Source organism: Callorhinus ursinus, unplaced genomic scaffold (assembly GCF_003265705.2).
Source record: "Callorhinus ursinus isolate GAN/ISIS: 27379988/994484 unplaced genomic scaffold, GSC_fseal_2.0 scaffold3, whole genome shotgun sequence".
Taxonomy (NCBI): Eukaryota; Metazoa; Chordata; class Mammalia; order Carnivora; family Otariidae; genus Callorhinus; species Callorhinus ursinus.
In genome coordinates, this window is record NW_027397065.1 from 88,229,227 (window position 1) to 88,244,657 (window position 15,431).

Here is a 15,431-nt window from a genome sequence, read left to right on the forward strand (position 1 = left end):
GGCCCCTCCCTCTGCCCCTCCCCCTGCTCCTGCCCTCGAATTAAAAAAAAAAAAAAAAAAAAAGTGATCTACTTCGACGGAAGAGAGATGTAGAAGGAATGGTTTCCCCGGAAAGTGTCATTGGTGCCAAGGGTCACACACCTGGCTTGTGGGATGTGGCGCAGGGCTAGTCAGCGGTGCGAGGACTCCCCCCCCCCCCCCGCGCCCCTGGCCCAGAACACGGGCGAACACTGTGCTTCAGCTGCCGTTCTTCTGTACACGGCACCGGGACGTCACCTGCATTCTGAAGTTCCCGAACCAATGAGAACCAGATTTCTCACTGCTCTACTTAGAAAGTTCAAGAATACGAAATGGCAGAAGCGGCCCTTCTCTGGAAAGGAAAGCACACACTCCAACACAAACACCAACTGGTTTCCAAAGTTTATTAAAAATCAAAGAATAGAAAAACTTTACATAAAAATATGTCAATTTTAGCTTCCACATTGTTGTCCACACACACAAAAAAATCGTAACATGATATCGTTTTGTTCAACCTGTAGTGCGTGACCACCGTGGTAGCCAGGCCAATTCATTCGGTTCACCATGACGGGGATGGAGCATGGCGCCTGTGTCTGTGAATCGAGCTTTAAAATGCACCCCCACGGGACCCGCGCCCCGCAGTGGTTCCTAAATGTAGGGTGACAGTCAATATTGCTAATGTGTGGAGATTAGTACAGGCCTACTTATCAGTTTTTATAAATATTTCTTTATCAATAGATTCACAATTTAAATAGCTTTAAATATTTTTGATAACTTTCGATCATCAAGAACTGCAGACAACATGTGCTACTCTCTTTTGGAAGGCCCCCCAGAGAAGCCGCGGCCGCCAGCCGCGACAGTGCTGGGGGGAGGGTGGGGGGGGGCCGGGTCCCGGGGGCAGAGGACGGCCGAGGACACTGGAGGTCCGGCCCGGCCGGGACACCGCCCCCAGACCGCACTCCAGAGCTCCCCGCTCTGCACTTCCATCAGGTGTCATGGTAGATAGTCTCTCGACTCGACCTTCTCCACTAGTGGACTTCAAAGACCAACCTACCTGTAGTGTTCAGGAAGGCCAAAACCCCCCATTTTAAAAACGGGAGGTCAGATGACCTATGAGATGCAACTAACACCAGGACAACTGTGGCGCTCCGAAAACTCAGGGACAGGCAGGATGGGTGTAGGACAGAGGTTGCCATGGCGGACAGCACTTGCATAGTATACCTGGATGCTTCTCAAGTGGGGCACCCGCTGCTCCGGCCCCACCCCGCGCCGGGCTCTCCTGCGATGCGTCACAAACACTCCCCACGGTGCACTGAGCAGCTCAAGTACTTCTCGTAGATTTGCTCTTAACAGAACGAATGCATACCGCTATACAGATTCCTCCACGGAATCAACATAATTCCTTTCTCCACATTCCTAAAACTGGGTGCCCTCGTCCGTACTGATATTCACCCGACCCATCCTGACAGGCTATGTGACTAAAACGGACTGAAGCACTTCAGAGTTCTTTTTTTTTTTTTTTTTTTTTTTTTTTAAGATTTTATAACGTGACAACCCTTTCTCCCCTTAGAAAGTTTTACTTCTGGCACTTTAAATGCTGGATTTGTCGTCTACTTTAAAAGAACCGAAAACCGAAACATTAAAGCTCTGCGGTCAGAGCGAGACAACAGGCCGGACGGCAGGGCCGGCGGGCAGCTGGTCAGCAGGCTCAGGAGCCGAGCCCCTGCAGGGAAGCGCGGGGCCGCTCGGCTCCCCCGCCACGGACGGAGAGGCCTCGTGTCTGACCCAGAGGAAAACACAAAAAGAAACCCCGAGCCCCTCAATCACGGTGTTGGTAGCAGTGCTCCTCAGACGACCAGCCGACACGATGAACCCAACTTAGAAAATGCGACTCGGGAAAGGACCTAAGCTTGTTTAAAAAACCTCCTCCCTTAAATATAACTTATGTGAAAATATGAATTAAATAAAAATATCTGAGTTATTGCACAAATCATAAGTTTTCAATATTTACATAGAAAAACAGTTCTGAAATTTGAAACAAAAGGTGAGGGCAGTGACACAATGGCGACCTCGCAACCGTACCCGCTGGGGAAGGAACGAGAGCGGGGGCTGATCTCCGTCGCTCTGGCAGACACGCCCCGAAAACCCCCCAACCGCGAAGGACCCAGACGGGCTGCCGAGAAGTGCCACGGCCGGCGTCGCGCCCGTCCCCGCAGCCCCTGGCCCAGACCTGCTCCGCCCGGCACTGGAGGGAAGGATCCCAGGAAGGCAGACACAGCGTCCACGTTTAATAAGGCTTCACAGATGAGCACAAGGAGCTGTTCTTGAAGATGGACGTGACCACCACACAAGGAACATGCAGAGTGATCAGCGGCGGGCGGTCCGCGGGGCCCAGGCCGACGTGCTGGATGCTGGTCTCAGTTCCGGGCTGGGCGCCGAGGCCACCCGGCGCGAGTCTGTGCAAGAGCGGGGGGGGGGGGGGGGGGGGGGGCGGGGGGGCGCCATCAGGGGCTATTATCTGCTCAGGCTGACAGGCAGGCTGTCCCTCGTGTGTGTGTGTTTTTTCCTCCTCCAGCCGGTGCGGTTGTACTGGTGGTGTCCCCGGTTGCCCACGGGGGGCCGCACGCCTCCACTGCCCACAGAGCTGTACGTGCCAGGCTGGCTGTGGCTGTGCGAGCCTTTCATGGACAGCTTCATGCCGCTGTGCTGCTGGAGAGACAGAGAGACGCAACGTGGGAGGCTGCCCCGGAGACCCCAGACACCGCTGCTGTGGGGCCCAGTCGGGGGCAGCGCACCACCCCCCCACTGGAGACCGGGCCCGAGGACAGTGAAAGCACACAAAGGCTGCACGCCACTGCCACGTGCAGTGTCCACGTGACCGTGAGCAGGAAGGAGCAGAGAGCGCCATGCTTCCGTGTCACAGTGACCACTACACCTGGGAGACAGACAGGCCGCCCCCCACCCCCCAGGATCAGAGCACGCACACACACACATACACACATTCACATCCGAAGACATGAGCATCACACTTCTGACTGGTCTGTGTGTCCACGAACAAAGAGGGGCCCTGGTTTTCTTTCCCCCACCGCAGCTGTGACATTCTGCAAACACACGCAGGAGTTCCATGGCCCAGCAGGCTGGCGCTCGAGCTCCCGGGGGCTGGGGAGGACACTGTATGCGCCGGGGCTCCTGTGCCCACAGCCCCACGCGAGGCAGGCCAGCAGAAAACACAGCCACTTTCAGGAAGCATGCAAACAAGCAGCACAGGGGGACTGAGAGGGAAAGCCAAAATGCGATTAATGAGGTGCTTTCCCCTTCGAGAAGTCATCGCCCCCCGTGAGTACTTCCGGCAGGCCAACGTGAGACACCTGGAGTGCACGGAAGACCCCATCATGCCTGGAGGGGCGACCCCAAGGAGGAACTCTCTATTACGTAGCTCCAAATAAATATAACAATCCGACCTTAATGACGCAGCTTCAGAGAACCAACCCTTAAGCACTGAAAATTTACTGGCAAAATATGATCAGATAAGCCACAGAGGAGCTGACTGGAGTCATCGAGGGGGGTGTCCCCAATATCGCCAGAGCCCAAGGGAAAACACCTGCCTTCAGACACTGCACCTTGACCCCTATAGGCAGACGTCCGTCACAGCCCTCAGAAACATTCCAGCCCTACAAGGGCACAGGGAATGAATACCGACCTGCTTTCCTACCACCGAACAGTTTCTCGCGTACGGAATCTGGACTTAAGAGAAGCCACGGGGGCACCGACCAGCGCATTCACAGGGACCCCACTGGAACCGAGAAAGCAAACCCCATGCAGGCCCCCCCTCTGCCCCAGGTCACACCGGCATCTGTTCCTGATGGTATCATCTGGTTCTTGAAAACCAAAGTATTTGGCATATAAATTAATTCAACAGATAAATGGGAAACAAAATATTTCTCACTTTGAACCTTATTTCCAACTTCAGTTTTATGCTAACAAGTTCAATGAAAGAATGAAGACAGATGCTTAAACTACATTATATTTGAAAATAACACTTTTAAAGTTTCAGTCACCACAAAGAAAAGCAAACATGAAGCTGAATGATGAGAAAAGAAATTCCGTTTTAAACCACATCCCTGTGGAACCCTGTCTCTGGTGGGAAGAGCCGGAAGCCCTGGGCTCCGGGCACCAGGCCCCGGCCAGGGGGGAGGCCTACCTTGTGATACAGGTGAGGGCTTGAGAGCGGGTTGGGAGATGCGGACGGAATGGCCGCGGAAGACATGTGATGAACAGCTTTCAACGCCGGAGTTCCTTCAACGCCAACTTGTCTGCACGGGACGGGGGCCGCCCCCAGGGTCGGTGGAGGTATCGTAAACCTGGTCTAGGAACACACCGACCAGAGACTTCCATGAGGCACCAGGCCGACAGAGGTCACCAGTTCTCATGCTGAGCCCGAGAAGGGAGGGCGCTGCTTTGGAACAGCCATTTGCAAATAGGCTCATTCACATAGTTTGTGTTTTACTATAACCCAACAGGATTTGTTTTGCATCAGAAATATTCTACATTCTGAAACAGCAACTACAAAAGAAAGTACGCCCAGTAGCCCAAGTCATAAAATCTCCTTATTCATTGAAGACGAAGCAACAACTCAACAAATCTGTCCTCAGAGCAACACCTGTCCTTCGACCCAGGATGGGAGGCCCGACGCTGGTCCAAGCGATGGCCTGTGGAGGGATGCTGGCCCGCAGAGGTGTGCTGGGGAAGGCTGGCCTCCTCCCTGCTCCCCCTGCCCCTCTGGTCCCTGGACTACTTGTATTTCTGCATCACAGGGGTGCCAATGGGAACCTCTCTCAGACCTCCAAGAACTGCACTGCTCACATCGAGGAATCCTATGCATCTGCCCCGCTGGAGACTAACTGTAGTCCTCCACCCCGAGGCAGTGGATGGAACAGGAGCTGGGGGTCTCCCAGATGGTGCTCCAGAGCACATGCAGAGCCTTCCTTACGCTTTACCAAAGGTCCTCACCGGGGGCTGGAGCACACTCAGACCCTCTCCTCAGTGGGGCCGGTGCTCCCCTGGGGGCACGCGTCCCCGGGGTCTGCCAGACTCACGTCCCCGGCTCTCAGGGCCCACTTCATCCCGAGCGGGGCACTTCATCAGCCCGTGAGCTTCCCTGGAGAGAGTGCTCGTGATGTGTACAGGGGGTTACTGAGTTGCTCCAGTAGAAGTCAGGTTTGCAGTTTAGAAATAAAACAAGAAAGTGGGCCTTGAGCCTTGGCTTAAAATGTGAACGATCTTAGCTTCAGCCTCAACTTCTGTTAGCAAAGAGAACAGACGAGACCAGGGCACCAGCAGCGGCCTGCGACCTGTCCCCAGAACATCCTGGACTTCCTGCCAAAACCACACACTGCATCAGCTGGACCACTGCGTGGCGGCCACACTGGCTCTCAGGGGACCTGAGCCCCCGGGGTGAGGTTAGGACCAATGACGGATTGGGGGACACTGCAGCCAAGTGCCTCAGCATCGTGCCCTCAGGCAGGACCCACAAGTGTCTGGTGGGGCTGTTCTGCCTGCCATTGCCGCCAGTGCATGACAGGGGCGCACTGCGCTCCACTCTCCCCACGGCCCAGGGCAGAGAGCCAGACGACAGACAGATGAGTCCACGTGTCTGCACATGCCCACGTCTCTATGCTCAAATCACAGCCCTCACTGCAGAGAGGACCTTCCTTTAAAGGGGAATTCATGCGACGGGTTTTTACAAATACGTGTTCAGTTGTGTGTAACTGTCAAATGGATACCAAACTGAATATTTCTGAAATTATCTTTCAGGCTTCTAATTTCATCTAATCTAAAAAAACAACCAACAGAGGACATATTCTAACAGAAAAAGCTCTACAAATACGGCCTAAAAATAACGTGAGAAAGTCAAAGTTTATACTAAAACTTCTTAAGAGTGTAAATGGGGTGATTCTGAGAGGAAGCAGGGACGGTGGTCCCTTTGCGCCCAGGCGGCGGTAAGCACCAGAGTCCAAATGACGCAGGCCCAGGACCACAGTCTCAGGCTGGGTGTCAGTCATTTTCAGACAGACGCTCAACCTGGACCTTGTCTAAAGCCCCCTCGGTGCTCGATGGCCAGGAGTCCCCTTGCTGCACACATCACACAGGGTGGGCCCCGAGGACACGGTCTTCTATAGAATGACAGGAGTTACATTCTATCCGTCCACAAAGGACAAGGATGTCCTACAAGATAGAAGTATACCTTCCAGAGACTTCCGAAGACCTGTTTCTAATTCCAAAGTGCCAGCCGCTGCTAGAGTACCTGCAGCAGCTCAGACGTGGTTCCCCGGGGCCCGGCTGTGGGAAGGGTGCCAACCGGCTGCATACCTGAGTGTTAGTCGTCATGACCAACGTTCTGGAAGGAGCGGACTGAGCTTTGCCGCTCGGCACGGGCAAGGCGGTGGGTAGGCTGGCCAGCAAAGGAGTAGGTGCCTGCAGACTGAACTGGTAAACGTTGGGCGTTGTGCAGGGCGGCGTGTCAGAATCCTATGTAGAAAAGACAACAAGGATGGCCGTAGAGAGGCACACCGCTTCTCGGCGACGGAAGCAGGACCCGTGGTGCGGCCAGCCACAGACGGGCTCGAGCGCAACGGCCCGATCTGCCGAGCCGCCCGCCCTCCCTTCAAGTCCTCTCAGAACCGAAGAACGTTCCGGTCACACGGGACAGACACCTCACTTAAATGTTTCCTCCCCACACAAGCGTCTAAAACGCTTTTGAGGAGGTCTGCTACAGCTGGGCCATGAGCGGCAGGTCCCCGACTGCCGGCGGAGGCTCGTGGCAGAGCGGGGAGCCCTCAGGGCCATCTTGGGGTGGCGGCACAGACACCCACGGAAGGGAGAGGAATCCCGGGCTGGCGGAGGCTAAACACCCCGCCACAGACGATCCCCTGCAGGCACACTCACAATGTCACTCCCGGAAAGTGAAGACACAGAGGAGGCGGACGAGCCGGACGAGAGTAGCTGGGGGCTGGGCAGAGACAAGGTCAGGCGCTGGCTGTAGGGGGACTCCGGGTCTCGGCGCTGGGGCGGATCCCCATCACATGAATTTATTCGCTCCTTTATCTTAATTCTGTTGTCTGTGGGAGCAACACAGCCTGGGTGAGCCACTTAGTAAGAGGATGGAAGCTCACACCCCATCACACAGCCTCCAGCCACAGGTGCCATCCAGCCTTGACATGCTGCTAACGAGACTCACAAACTAATTTCTCATTTTACTTAATTTACTTAATTTTTTTAAATTATGGTTTCAGTTATTAGACAACATTAAAATATGTCTGGAACGACTTGGATGTGTAAACAGGTTTCTACTGTAAATCTTACGGAATCTAAACACAGAGCGCGCGTCTCTGGGGAGGCTGGGGCAGGGTGAGCTGCCAGTACCCACCGGGTCTCAAGGGTACAGCACCAGCCCAGGGCCAGAATCTCTCCGAGACTCTTTATAGTGATTACATGACGAAATGTTACTATAAATACTACGCTGAATAAAGTACATTATTAAATGGAACTTCAGGGGCGCCTGGGTGGCTCAGTCGTTAAGCATCTGCCTTCGGCTCAGGTCACGATCCCAGGGTCCTGGGATCGAGCCCCACATCGGGCTCCCTGCTCAGCGGGGAGCCTGCTTCTCCCTCCCCCACTCCCCCTGGCTTGTGTCCCCTCTCTGTCTGTCAAATAAATCAAATCTTTTAAAAAATAAATAAATAAATGGAACTTCACCTGTTTCTTTTCACATTTTTAATGCACTTACTAGAAGAAACTTTAAAGGTCTGTGTGTGGCATGCATTGTATTCCTGCTGGCCTCAATCTCACCGCTGTAAACTCTTACAGAAGATGAGGTGTTTCCTCAGTGGGAACAATTAGCACCGAGGGACAAAGAGACACTGCTGCTTCAAGGCGTCAGAAGTTTAAGAGTAACGTGACTGGACGAGCGCTCACCAAGCTCGGGCGCTGGGGGGGCCTTGCGGCCCCACTTCTCCTTGATCCACCTCCGGTAGTCGATCACTTCCTGAGTCACTTTGATGATTCTTCCTAGAGTACTGCAAAGGGACACCACGGGGAATCAGCGTACTGCAGAGTGACGTCGGGGGCCACAAACCCTGCAGACCAGCTATTTTATATTTTTAATAACATATCACTTGGCCAAGTGAAAGACAGAGGAAGAAAGCTAAAATAATTTTATGAATTGTGTTATGATTTCCGATGCTTGAGCCCAAACGTGCTCTGAGATCACAGTATCGAAAAAGTGAGTTCACTTATGTAGACACCCTTGAACCTACAGCTAGCTACTGCGAAAGACTGTTTCAACCCAGTGCCTAAGCCCCTGCCCTGGCCCAGCACGCACGAAGGTCTGGCACAAGCAGACGGTACCAAGACTCTGAGCACCCAGCACAGGGCCAAAGCCCTGCCAGAAGGCACCGTGAGCGGGCAGAGGCGCAGAACCCACGGCAAGCCAATCAGCACAAGCGCCAGGCCTCAGAACCCCCGTGCTGCAGCACTGTTCTTTCCTTCCACTGCCCCTTCACTCCCTCCCTCCTCCCCCAATCCCACCACCTCCCAACCACTCAGTAAGTATTTCTCTCTACCAGTAAAAGCGTACACTGCAAAAGTGTGCTGAAATGCAGAATGAGGGGTGAGTTTGCAGAAGAGAGGGAGGGGGGAGGCCCGTGGACCCCCAGGCACACTCCCTTCGAGCTCAGCATGTGCATTTTGAGGACAGCCTGAAGAGAAAGCATCACATTCCAAAGTGTGAAAAGGCCAGAAATCAGTTCCCCAAAATAAAATGCCCTAAAGAAACTGTCAACTCCCCAAATACGAAATTTTCACAGTGCTCAGCCACGGATGAACCCAACGTGGTCCTCCTCCTAATTTCAAGTTCTACTAGACTGCGCCGGCATACCCATTAAGAAACCTCACGGAAGCCAAGGACAGAGGCCAGCGGTGCCTGCCGCAGGGAGCTGCCAGGCCAAGGCTGTGAGCCCAGGACAGTGACGCGTGACTTGTGTTACCTTTCAGAGTCTCTGTTGGGATAGGACCTCGCGAGGGGCGACACAGCGTGACTGAGAACAATGTAGGCGTAGTCAAACACCTGCTTCACCTGCATGGCCCCGTACGAACTGCGGCCAACATCGTTTCCTGAAACAGAAAGGTGGCTGTAGGACCCTGCCAACAGCGGGCCCTTGATCCAGACGCGCAAGATCGTGTCACGTCAGGTCTTCCGCAGCAGGCCCTCACCACGGACACACTCCCGGACCACACCAGCAGAGCCACAGCAGGCGCGTGCAAGCACACTGCTCATCACCCGCGCCCGTCCCACGACAGGCACGGGCCGAAGGGCCTGACCTGCAGCCTCAGATCCGGGCCCACCTCCATGAGATGTCATTCACAGAGACAGAGTGACAGTCCACGAAGAAGTCCAGTGACTCCCCAGGTGGCACCCACCCCACAGAGCCGAGGCAGCGGCTTCAGTCAGACCGCAGCCGTGCTGACAGAGCCTGCGCTGTGGGCAGGCACCCGGACCAGGCACGCCGCAGTTCAGTCAGCACCTGCGGGACCTGCAGGAAGCAAGTCCTTCAGGGTAGAGGGGGCCAGGTCTCCCCTCTCCAGTTTTAAGGACCAGACGGTGGCAGATCAGATGAAACCATCAATGAAGTCACCAAGTGAGCCACAGTCAAGGAACTTAACTTTTAATAACAGCACAGTTTGGAGTTTTAATTCACATGTACTCATTCTTCACAATGCAAGTAAGCAGTATGTTTTAGGAGCCATTCTAAGTATTGGAATTTTCTTCTTCAAGTTGGATAATATATCCAGTGATAATGCAGGCTTTCATTTCAAGTACATTTAAACAGACATCAAAGACACTGGAAATCCCTGCAATTTAACTGATCGAACACAAACAGATGTGAAAATATGTTCCTCTGCTGCCGGGAAAAGCCATACTGAAAAAGCATGGCATCAGTCCTGTCATATGTAAACAACAGAACAGTCAGCAGGCTTCCTGTCACAGGGTTTTTAAGAAGTGAATTTCACACTCCAGCAGCCATGAAATGAAACAAAAAATCATTAAATTTGAGGACATTAAAAAATATATATAGGAACTGAGTAACAAAAGACACTAAATACAGATGCAATGGGACAAACTAGGGAGAAAAAAAAGTACAGCATGATGACAAAGAAGAGGCAGGATCTCACAAAGTCACTAGGAACACAGCCTGGCAGACAGATGGACAAAGCACGTGAACGTGCACAACAGGAAGACGGGGCAGTGTACCTGGAGCGGACTTTCTCCACCACCTGTCACCTGTCCGTCACTGACTTTATCACCAACAGTAACAACAGCGTCTCATCTAATAGATGCTCAATAAACATTTGTGGAATCGATAAATAAAAATTTGCTTTACCTCACTCATCATTAAAGAAATGCAAACTCAATGCACATGTAAGTTGCGTGTTCCATCAGATCGGCAGAGATTGGACTGTCCCTAACAGAAGCGGGAACGAGCACCCTTCACTATGCTCAAGGGAATAAAACCGGGGAAACCGGACACCACCTCGGATGGTCAATGCAGCAATCCTCACAGTGGAACACACCTTACACACACAGGGAAGGGTTCTAGGATTTGTTAATTAAAAACACAAGTCGCACAACGGTTTGAATTACGTGAGCTGCTTAATTAATAAGCCTGCAATAAATATTAATATCCGTGTAGGAAAAAAATGGAGAAATACACACCAGAATGGAAGGGGGTTGTGGCATACTTTGCTTTTCTATGTGACATACTTCTTGGAAGTGAATGGTTTGTGATGAATATGTAACAAATACTTTCCCACTCAGAAAACATAAACTTTTTTTCCTTAATTTTCACTTTCTACATTTATCTGGTAAATTAGAGAATGTAAACACATTCCAATTTTATAAGAAGTGAATTAGATGGCATTAAAGACAGACTTCTGAAGGTGTCCCCATTACCTGTCAGGACAGAGGGGCCACCCTTGGCTGCAGGGGCTGCAGACGCCGCCCACCCCTTACTCCGGGCGCCAGCCACGCTCCCAGGCTCACGGCCAGTGAGGAGCGAGGCACTTACCAGGTAGGAGAGGGTCCTCAATGCACAGCATTGATGGTCTGTACCCACTGGTCATGGCTTTCATGATCTCTTCTTTGGCGATATAGGCACCTCCTTCTTTTATTCTAATACCAGTTTTCAAGTAATTAAAATTTCTTCCGTAGAGTTCAAAAAATTCTACAAGAAGCATTCCAAGGTTTTCATCAGCTCTCCGGGCATCAATTCTCGGATGCAACTGTAAAAGCAACAGATCCACCATTTGGATTCAAGTCATTTTCTACAGAAGACCGCATGCAATGAAGTCCGCTACCTCGTGGTCTCTCCAAGGACACACTATCAGTGACAGCTGCTCACACACCAACTCCAGGAGGATGCTCCGGGTGGCGGGGGGCGGGGGGGGGGGCACCAACAGAGCCTGGATAGCCTTTGTCAATACAGAGTGTTCAAAAGAAAAAAACCTTCTAAACTGAATTTTTTATTATACTTTAATTCTCTGAAATTCATAACCCATAGAGGGTCTTCCTACTAACACAGACATCTGATTAGCCTCAAGTTAACAATAACTGCCCAATAAGTAGACCATATTCTCCACAACTTAGAGTCACCTAGATGGTGAATGTCATGTTACAGATTCTAACCTTAGTCCCATTATTCCAAAAGACAACCCATAGAGGGCAGTATCAGACCGAATAGTGTGACAGAACGGACTGTGGAAAGATTAATTTTAACTGTGTAGAGGTGATTAGTATTGTGTCATAATATTTACACCAAATTTACATCCCTGCTCGTCACACCGATTACTACCAGCCTCGGTTCAGTGCCACGTTTCCTTCAAGCAGGAAATGGGCCTATACTGAACCTCAGCTGCTGTCTACTGACACCTTCCCGATCGAAGAGGCTCAGTGCAGACCTGCGCGGCCCGTGAGGACAGCCACCAGCCATAGGTGGCTATTTCTACTTAATGAAAACAAATTCATTAAGAACTTAGTCTGCTGGCATAAGGCAAGTGCTCAGTCGACATGTGTGGCTTGGGGCCCCCCTGCCGGCCTATGCAGACCGTGGGCAGGCCAGCTGAGCAGGAAGTTCTAAGGAACGGCGCCGTTCTGCATCCTGACGGCCACGTCCAAGGGAAAGCACAGTTCCTGACAAGCAGGAGGGCAAAAACTGAGAACACACGACTCCCCGAGGAGAGGCATCTCCTGACACTCAGGAGGCTTTCAAGGGCTCACCAGCACTTGGCTTCTGAGGATCTGCCCATGCTAGAGAGGCCCAAGAGCACAGTCTCATCTCTGCCTTCCACAAAGTCAAACACCTGAGAGCTAGCCAGTGCAAGGCTGGGCCCTCGGACCTCCGGGCAAGAAAAGCACTCCGACGCCACGAGAGGCTCAGCTTTGAGGCAGGGTGGGCAAGGCGCCAAAGGGCGTGGCCAGCCATCCACTCTATGTGTGAGCTTCCTGGGGTCACCGGACTGCTGCCAGGACCCCATAGAGTAAGGGGGCAGGAGGTGCCGAGCCCAGTGCCCAGCACCATAAAAACAAATAGCAGGCATGATAATAAGCCTACTGAAATAGTTCAAATCAGGAAAAACATGAGGCAATAAGTCAAGAGCAGCAGGTTGTATTTAGTTCAAAATAATGTCCAAAAACTAGGGAAAATGACTCCAAGGGTAGCATCAGAGAAGAAAATGTGGACAGCAAAGCAATGTGATTAAACTGTGAGAAAACAGGTGTGGAATTCCGTTTTCACTATTCTTCAAGTATCTCTGGCAAAGATGTGCCATGGAAGTCAAAATAATGAAAGGTGGTGTAACCACTACTTCCATCAGCCATATTAATGAGAAAAATGGCCAAATTTTGGATATAAAAGCCTAATAAGCACAATCACAAATACAAAATTAATGATAAACATGGAGGAACAGCCAGAATATACAGGAAAGATTTTGTGAAGAACAGAGTATCCTTCATTCACGAAAATATTAATGTTTCCATTAACTCAAACTATTTTATATGTTAAATAAATAACATATAAATAAGTTTACATATTAAATAAAACTATTTTATATGTTAAATAAGTATCAACACCACCGCCTTTAACACGTATAGGTAGGTTTTCTATTGACAGATTGTTCCACGGTACTAAACAAAATAAGAGCAACATAACATTTAGAACAAAATATCTGTCTTGTCAATCTAAGAAGAAAGGCTCTCTCTTCAATTTTTTTTACCATATGGTTCCCAATTTTTTTTCTGAGACAAATTTTTCATAAATCACAGTCAATAACCAAGAAAATCAGCTTTTTATTGTCCATCAAGGCATGAAAGTCTCTACATGGATGGGGTCCTCAAGTCCAGACTGACCTACACCTGACAGACGGGACCAGGGTAGACCGCCCTCCCGCGAACCATTCAATCAACTACAAAAATGAGCTATAAAGGAGAAAAAGGAAAGAAGTATTAATCAAAATGGTTTTATTATGACAATCAGAAGTCAATTTCTACTAAACCAAAGCAGAAGAGTGTAGGGAGAGCAAGGGCGGCTGGAATCCACAAAGCAACGGCTTCGCATCAAGGGAGAATGTGCTCCTATGTAAAGTCTCTAGAGAGAACGCACACTCACCTGTAGAAAGCTAATGGCCATTAAAATTAGGCTGTAGGAGCTAATTCCACCTGTAAAAACTTCATTCAGGTCCCTCTGCAGGAGGAACTGTTTCAATACTAAAATCAAGTAAGGCAGCAATGAATATTTCTGTAAATTCAAAAAAAAAAATTAGTTAATATACCTTTAATGATTTGTCACATAGCAAATTTCACATAGTAGAAAGAAAAGCTTACTCAATCCTCTTGTCACCTGGAAGGCTCTAGGCCAATCATCCTCAATTTTTAGGGGCCTAAGAATTATGTGAGGGGCTTGCTAAGATCCCCATTGGGAGCCACATCCCAGGTCATGGTTCTGCAGGTATGAGTTTGGAGCAGCTCCTCCAAGAAAGAAGAGCTCAGGGAGAATGAGTGAGTGTGTTCCTTCAAATTATTCCCATTGGTCTAGCTTGCTCCATGACAGGTGCAGGTTGGGGGCAGGAAGGAGAGGAGGGGATGCGGCCAGGAAGGTCCTGAAACTGATGTGCACAACTCCAATGCCCGGAGGCCCCCACGAAAGGAGGAGTCAGGGTGAGGGCAGCTCATGAGGCAGGAAGACAAGAGCAGAAGAATAGGGAAAGCAGGGCGAAGGTAACAAGGAAATGGAGAGAGGCTGGAGAAGAGGGTGCGGGGACAGTGGAAGCTTCTCTGTTATCATGTTCTCCTGGGCACAGAAGTTAAGGGAAGCAGTTAAGGCAGACAAGCCTGCTGCTGCAGAGTTAAGGGAAAAAAAACTGAAGGAACAAGGTCCCTGAACCTGTGGGAAGAGGCAGTATCCAGATTACGATGCTGCGGTTGCTTCTATAAAGGATCTCACCCCTTTCCCTAAAATAGGAGGGAAAGACCACTGGTTTAACTAGACCACACACCTGGTCAGCTCAATGAACAAGTCTGCTAGCCCATCGTTAGGCACTGAGGCGATCCAAAGTAAGCAAACTATATCATGATGTATTCTACTTCCAATAAACTAAACTCGCAAATCAGGCGTGCCAAGCTCCAGGGATAGTCATTTTGTAATCATGAGAAAACATTTTCACAAAACTCTCTAAAACACTCAACACAATAGGAAAGTAAATCTACAAAACAGCTATATTAATTTCCAAGTATCTCTAGAAATAATATTGTAGAATAAATAATTCAACTGTACAGTCTTTATCATTAAAGACTATCATTCAGGATAAAGTTCCGTAAGATGCCCAACATAACCGGTCCCCCGTTTTGACAGTCCTAGCTCGCCGACGGCAGCACCTTCATGTAATTCTTGATGAGCTCTGCGGCCCGGACCCCGGTCTCCATGTTAAAGCTGATGTCGACTTTAACTTCAGTCTCCTGGTCTGTGAGTTTTATTATAGGTACCTGCAAAGATTTAATCGAAAAAACTATACCTTAATGGCCAACATTCACTGCAGTCTGGCATCAAAATGTTTCCTATGTTGTACAGAGAGGTTTTTTCCCTGACTCACAAAAGAGCTGAGAGATCATGAACCTCAGACATTAAAAAACGAGAAGAAAAGGGATTTTTGCCAGTGTCAACGTCATTAGTCCCTGGAATGCAGGCCCCCCTGCCACCCCCCCGAAAACGGCCAGAGCTCACCTCCGCCCAGCCCTCCTGGCCTGACTCAGCCTCAGCCACTACTTCCGGGAAGGCCCGGGCTACAGGAGGAGAAGTTGACTAAGT

The 15,431-nt window shown here is 50.5% G+C and overlaps 1 protein-coding gene across 2 annotated transcripts in view; it reads right to left on the reverse strand.

Annotated features, from left to right (window-relative positions):
- Window positions 1–408: 408 nt before the first annotated feature.
- The window catches only part of TENT4A (terminal nucleotidyltransferase 4A), a 45,956-nt gene continuing 30,933 nt past the window's right edge, over window positions 409–15,431 (reverse strand). The window contains exons 5-13 of one of the 2 annotated variants that reach the window (XM_073891098.1): window positions 15,002–15,109; window positions 13,737–13,865; window positions 11,142–11,355; window positions 9,063–9,189; window positions 7,993–8,093; window positions 6,964–7,136; window positions 6,388–6,546; window positions 4,220–4,384; window positions 409–2,724 (exon numbers count right to left, since the gene is read on the reverse strand). In XM_073891098.1, the coding sequence (XP_073747199.1) occupies window positions 2,533–2,724; window positions 4,220–4,384; window positions 6,388–6,546; window positions 6,964–7,136; window positions 7,993–8,093; window positions 9,063–9,189; window positions 11,142–11,355; window positions 13,737–13,865; window positions 15,002–15,109 (1,368 nt within the window). In that variant the 3' untranslated portion in view covers window positions 409–2,532. Of the gene's footprint in view, window positions 2,728–4,219; window positions 4,385–6,387; window positions 6,547–6,963; window positions 7,137–7,992; window positions 8,094–9,062; window positions 9,190–11,141; window positions 11,356–13,736; window positions 13,866–15,001; window positions 15,110–15,431 lie in introns of both variants that reach the window. The other variant, XM_025867547.2, reaches the window with a different exon arrangement.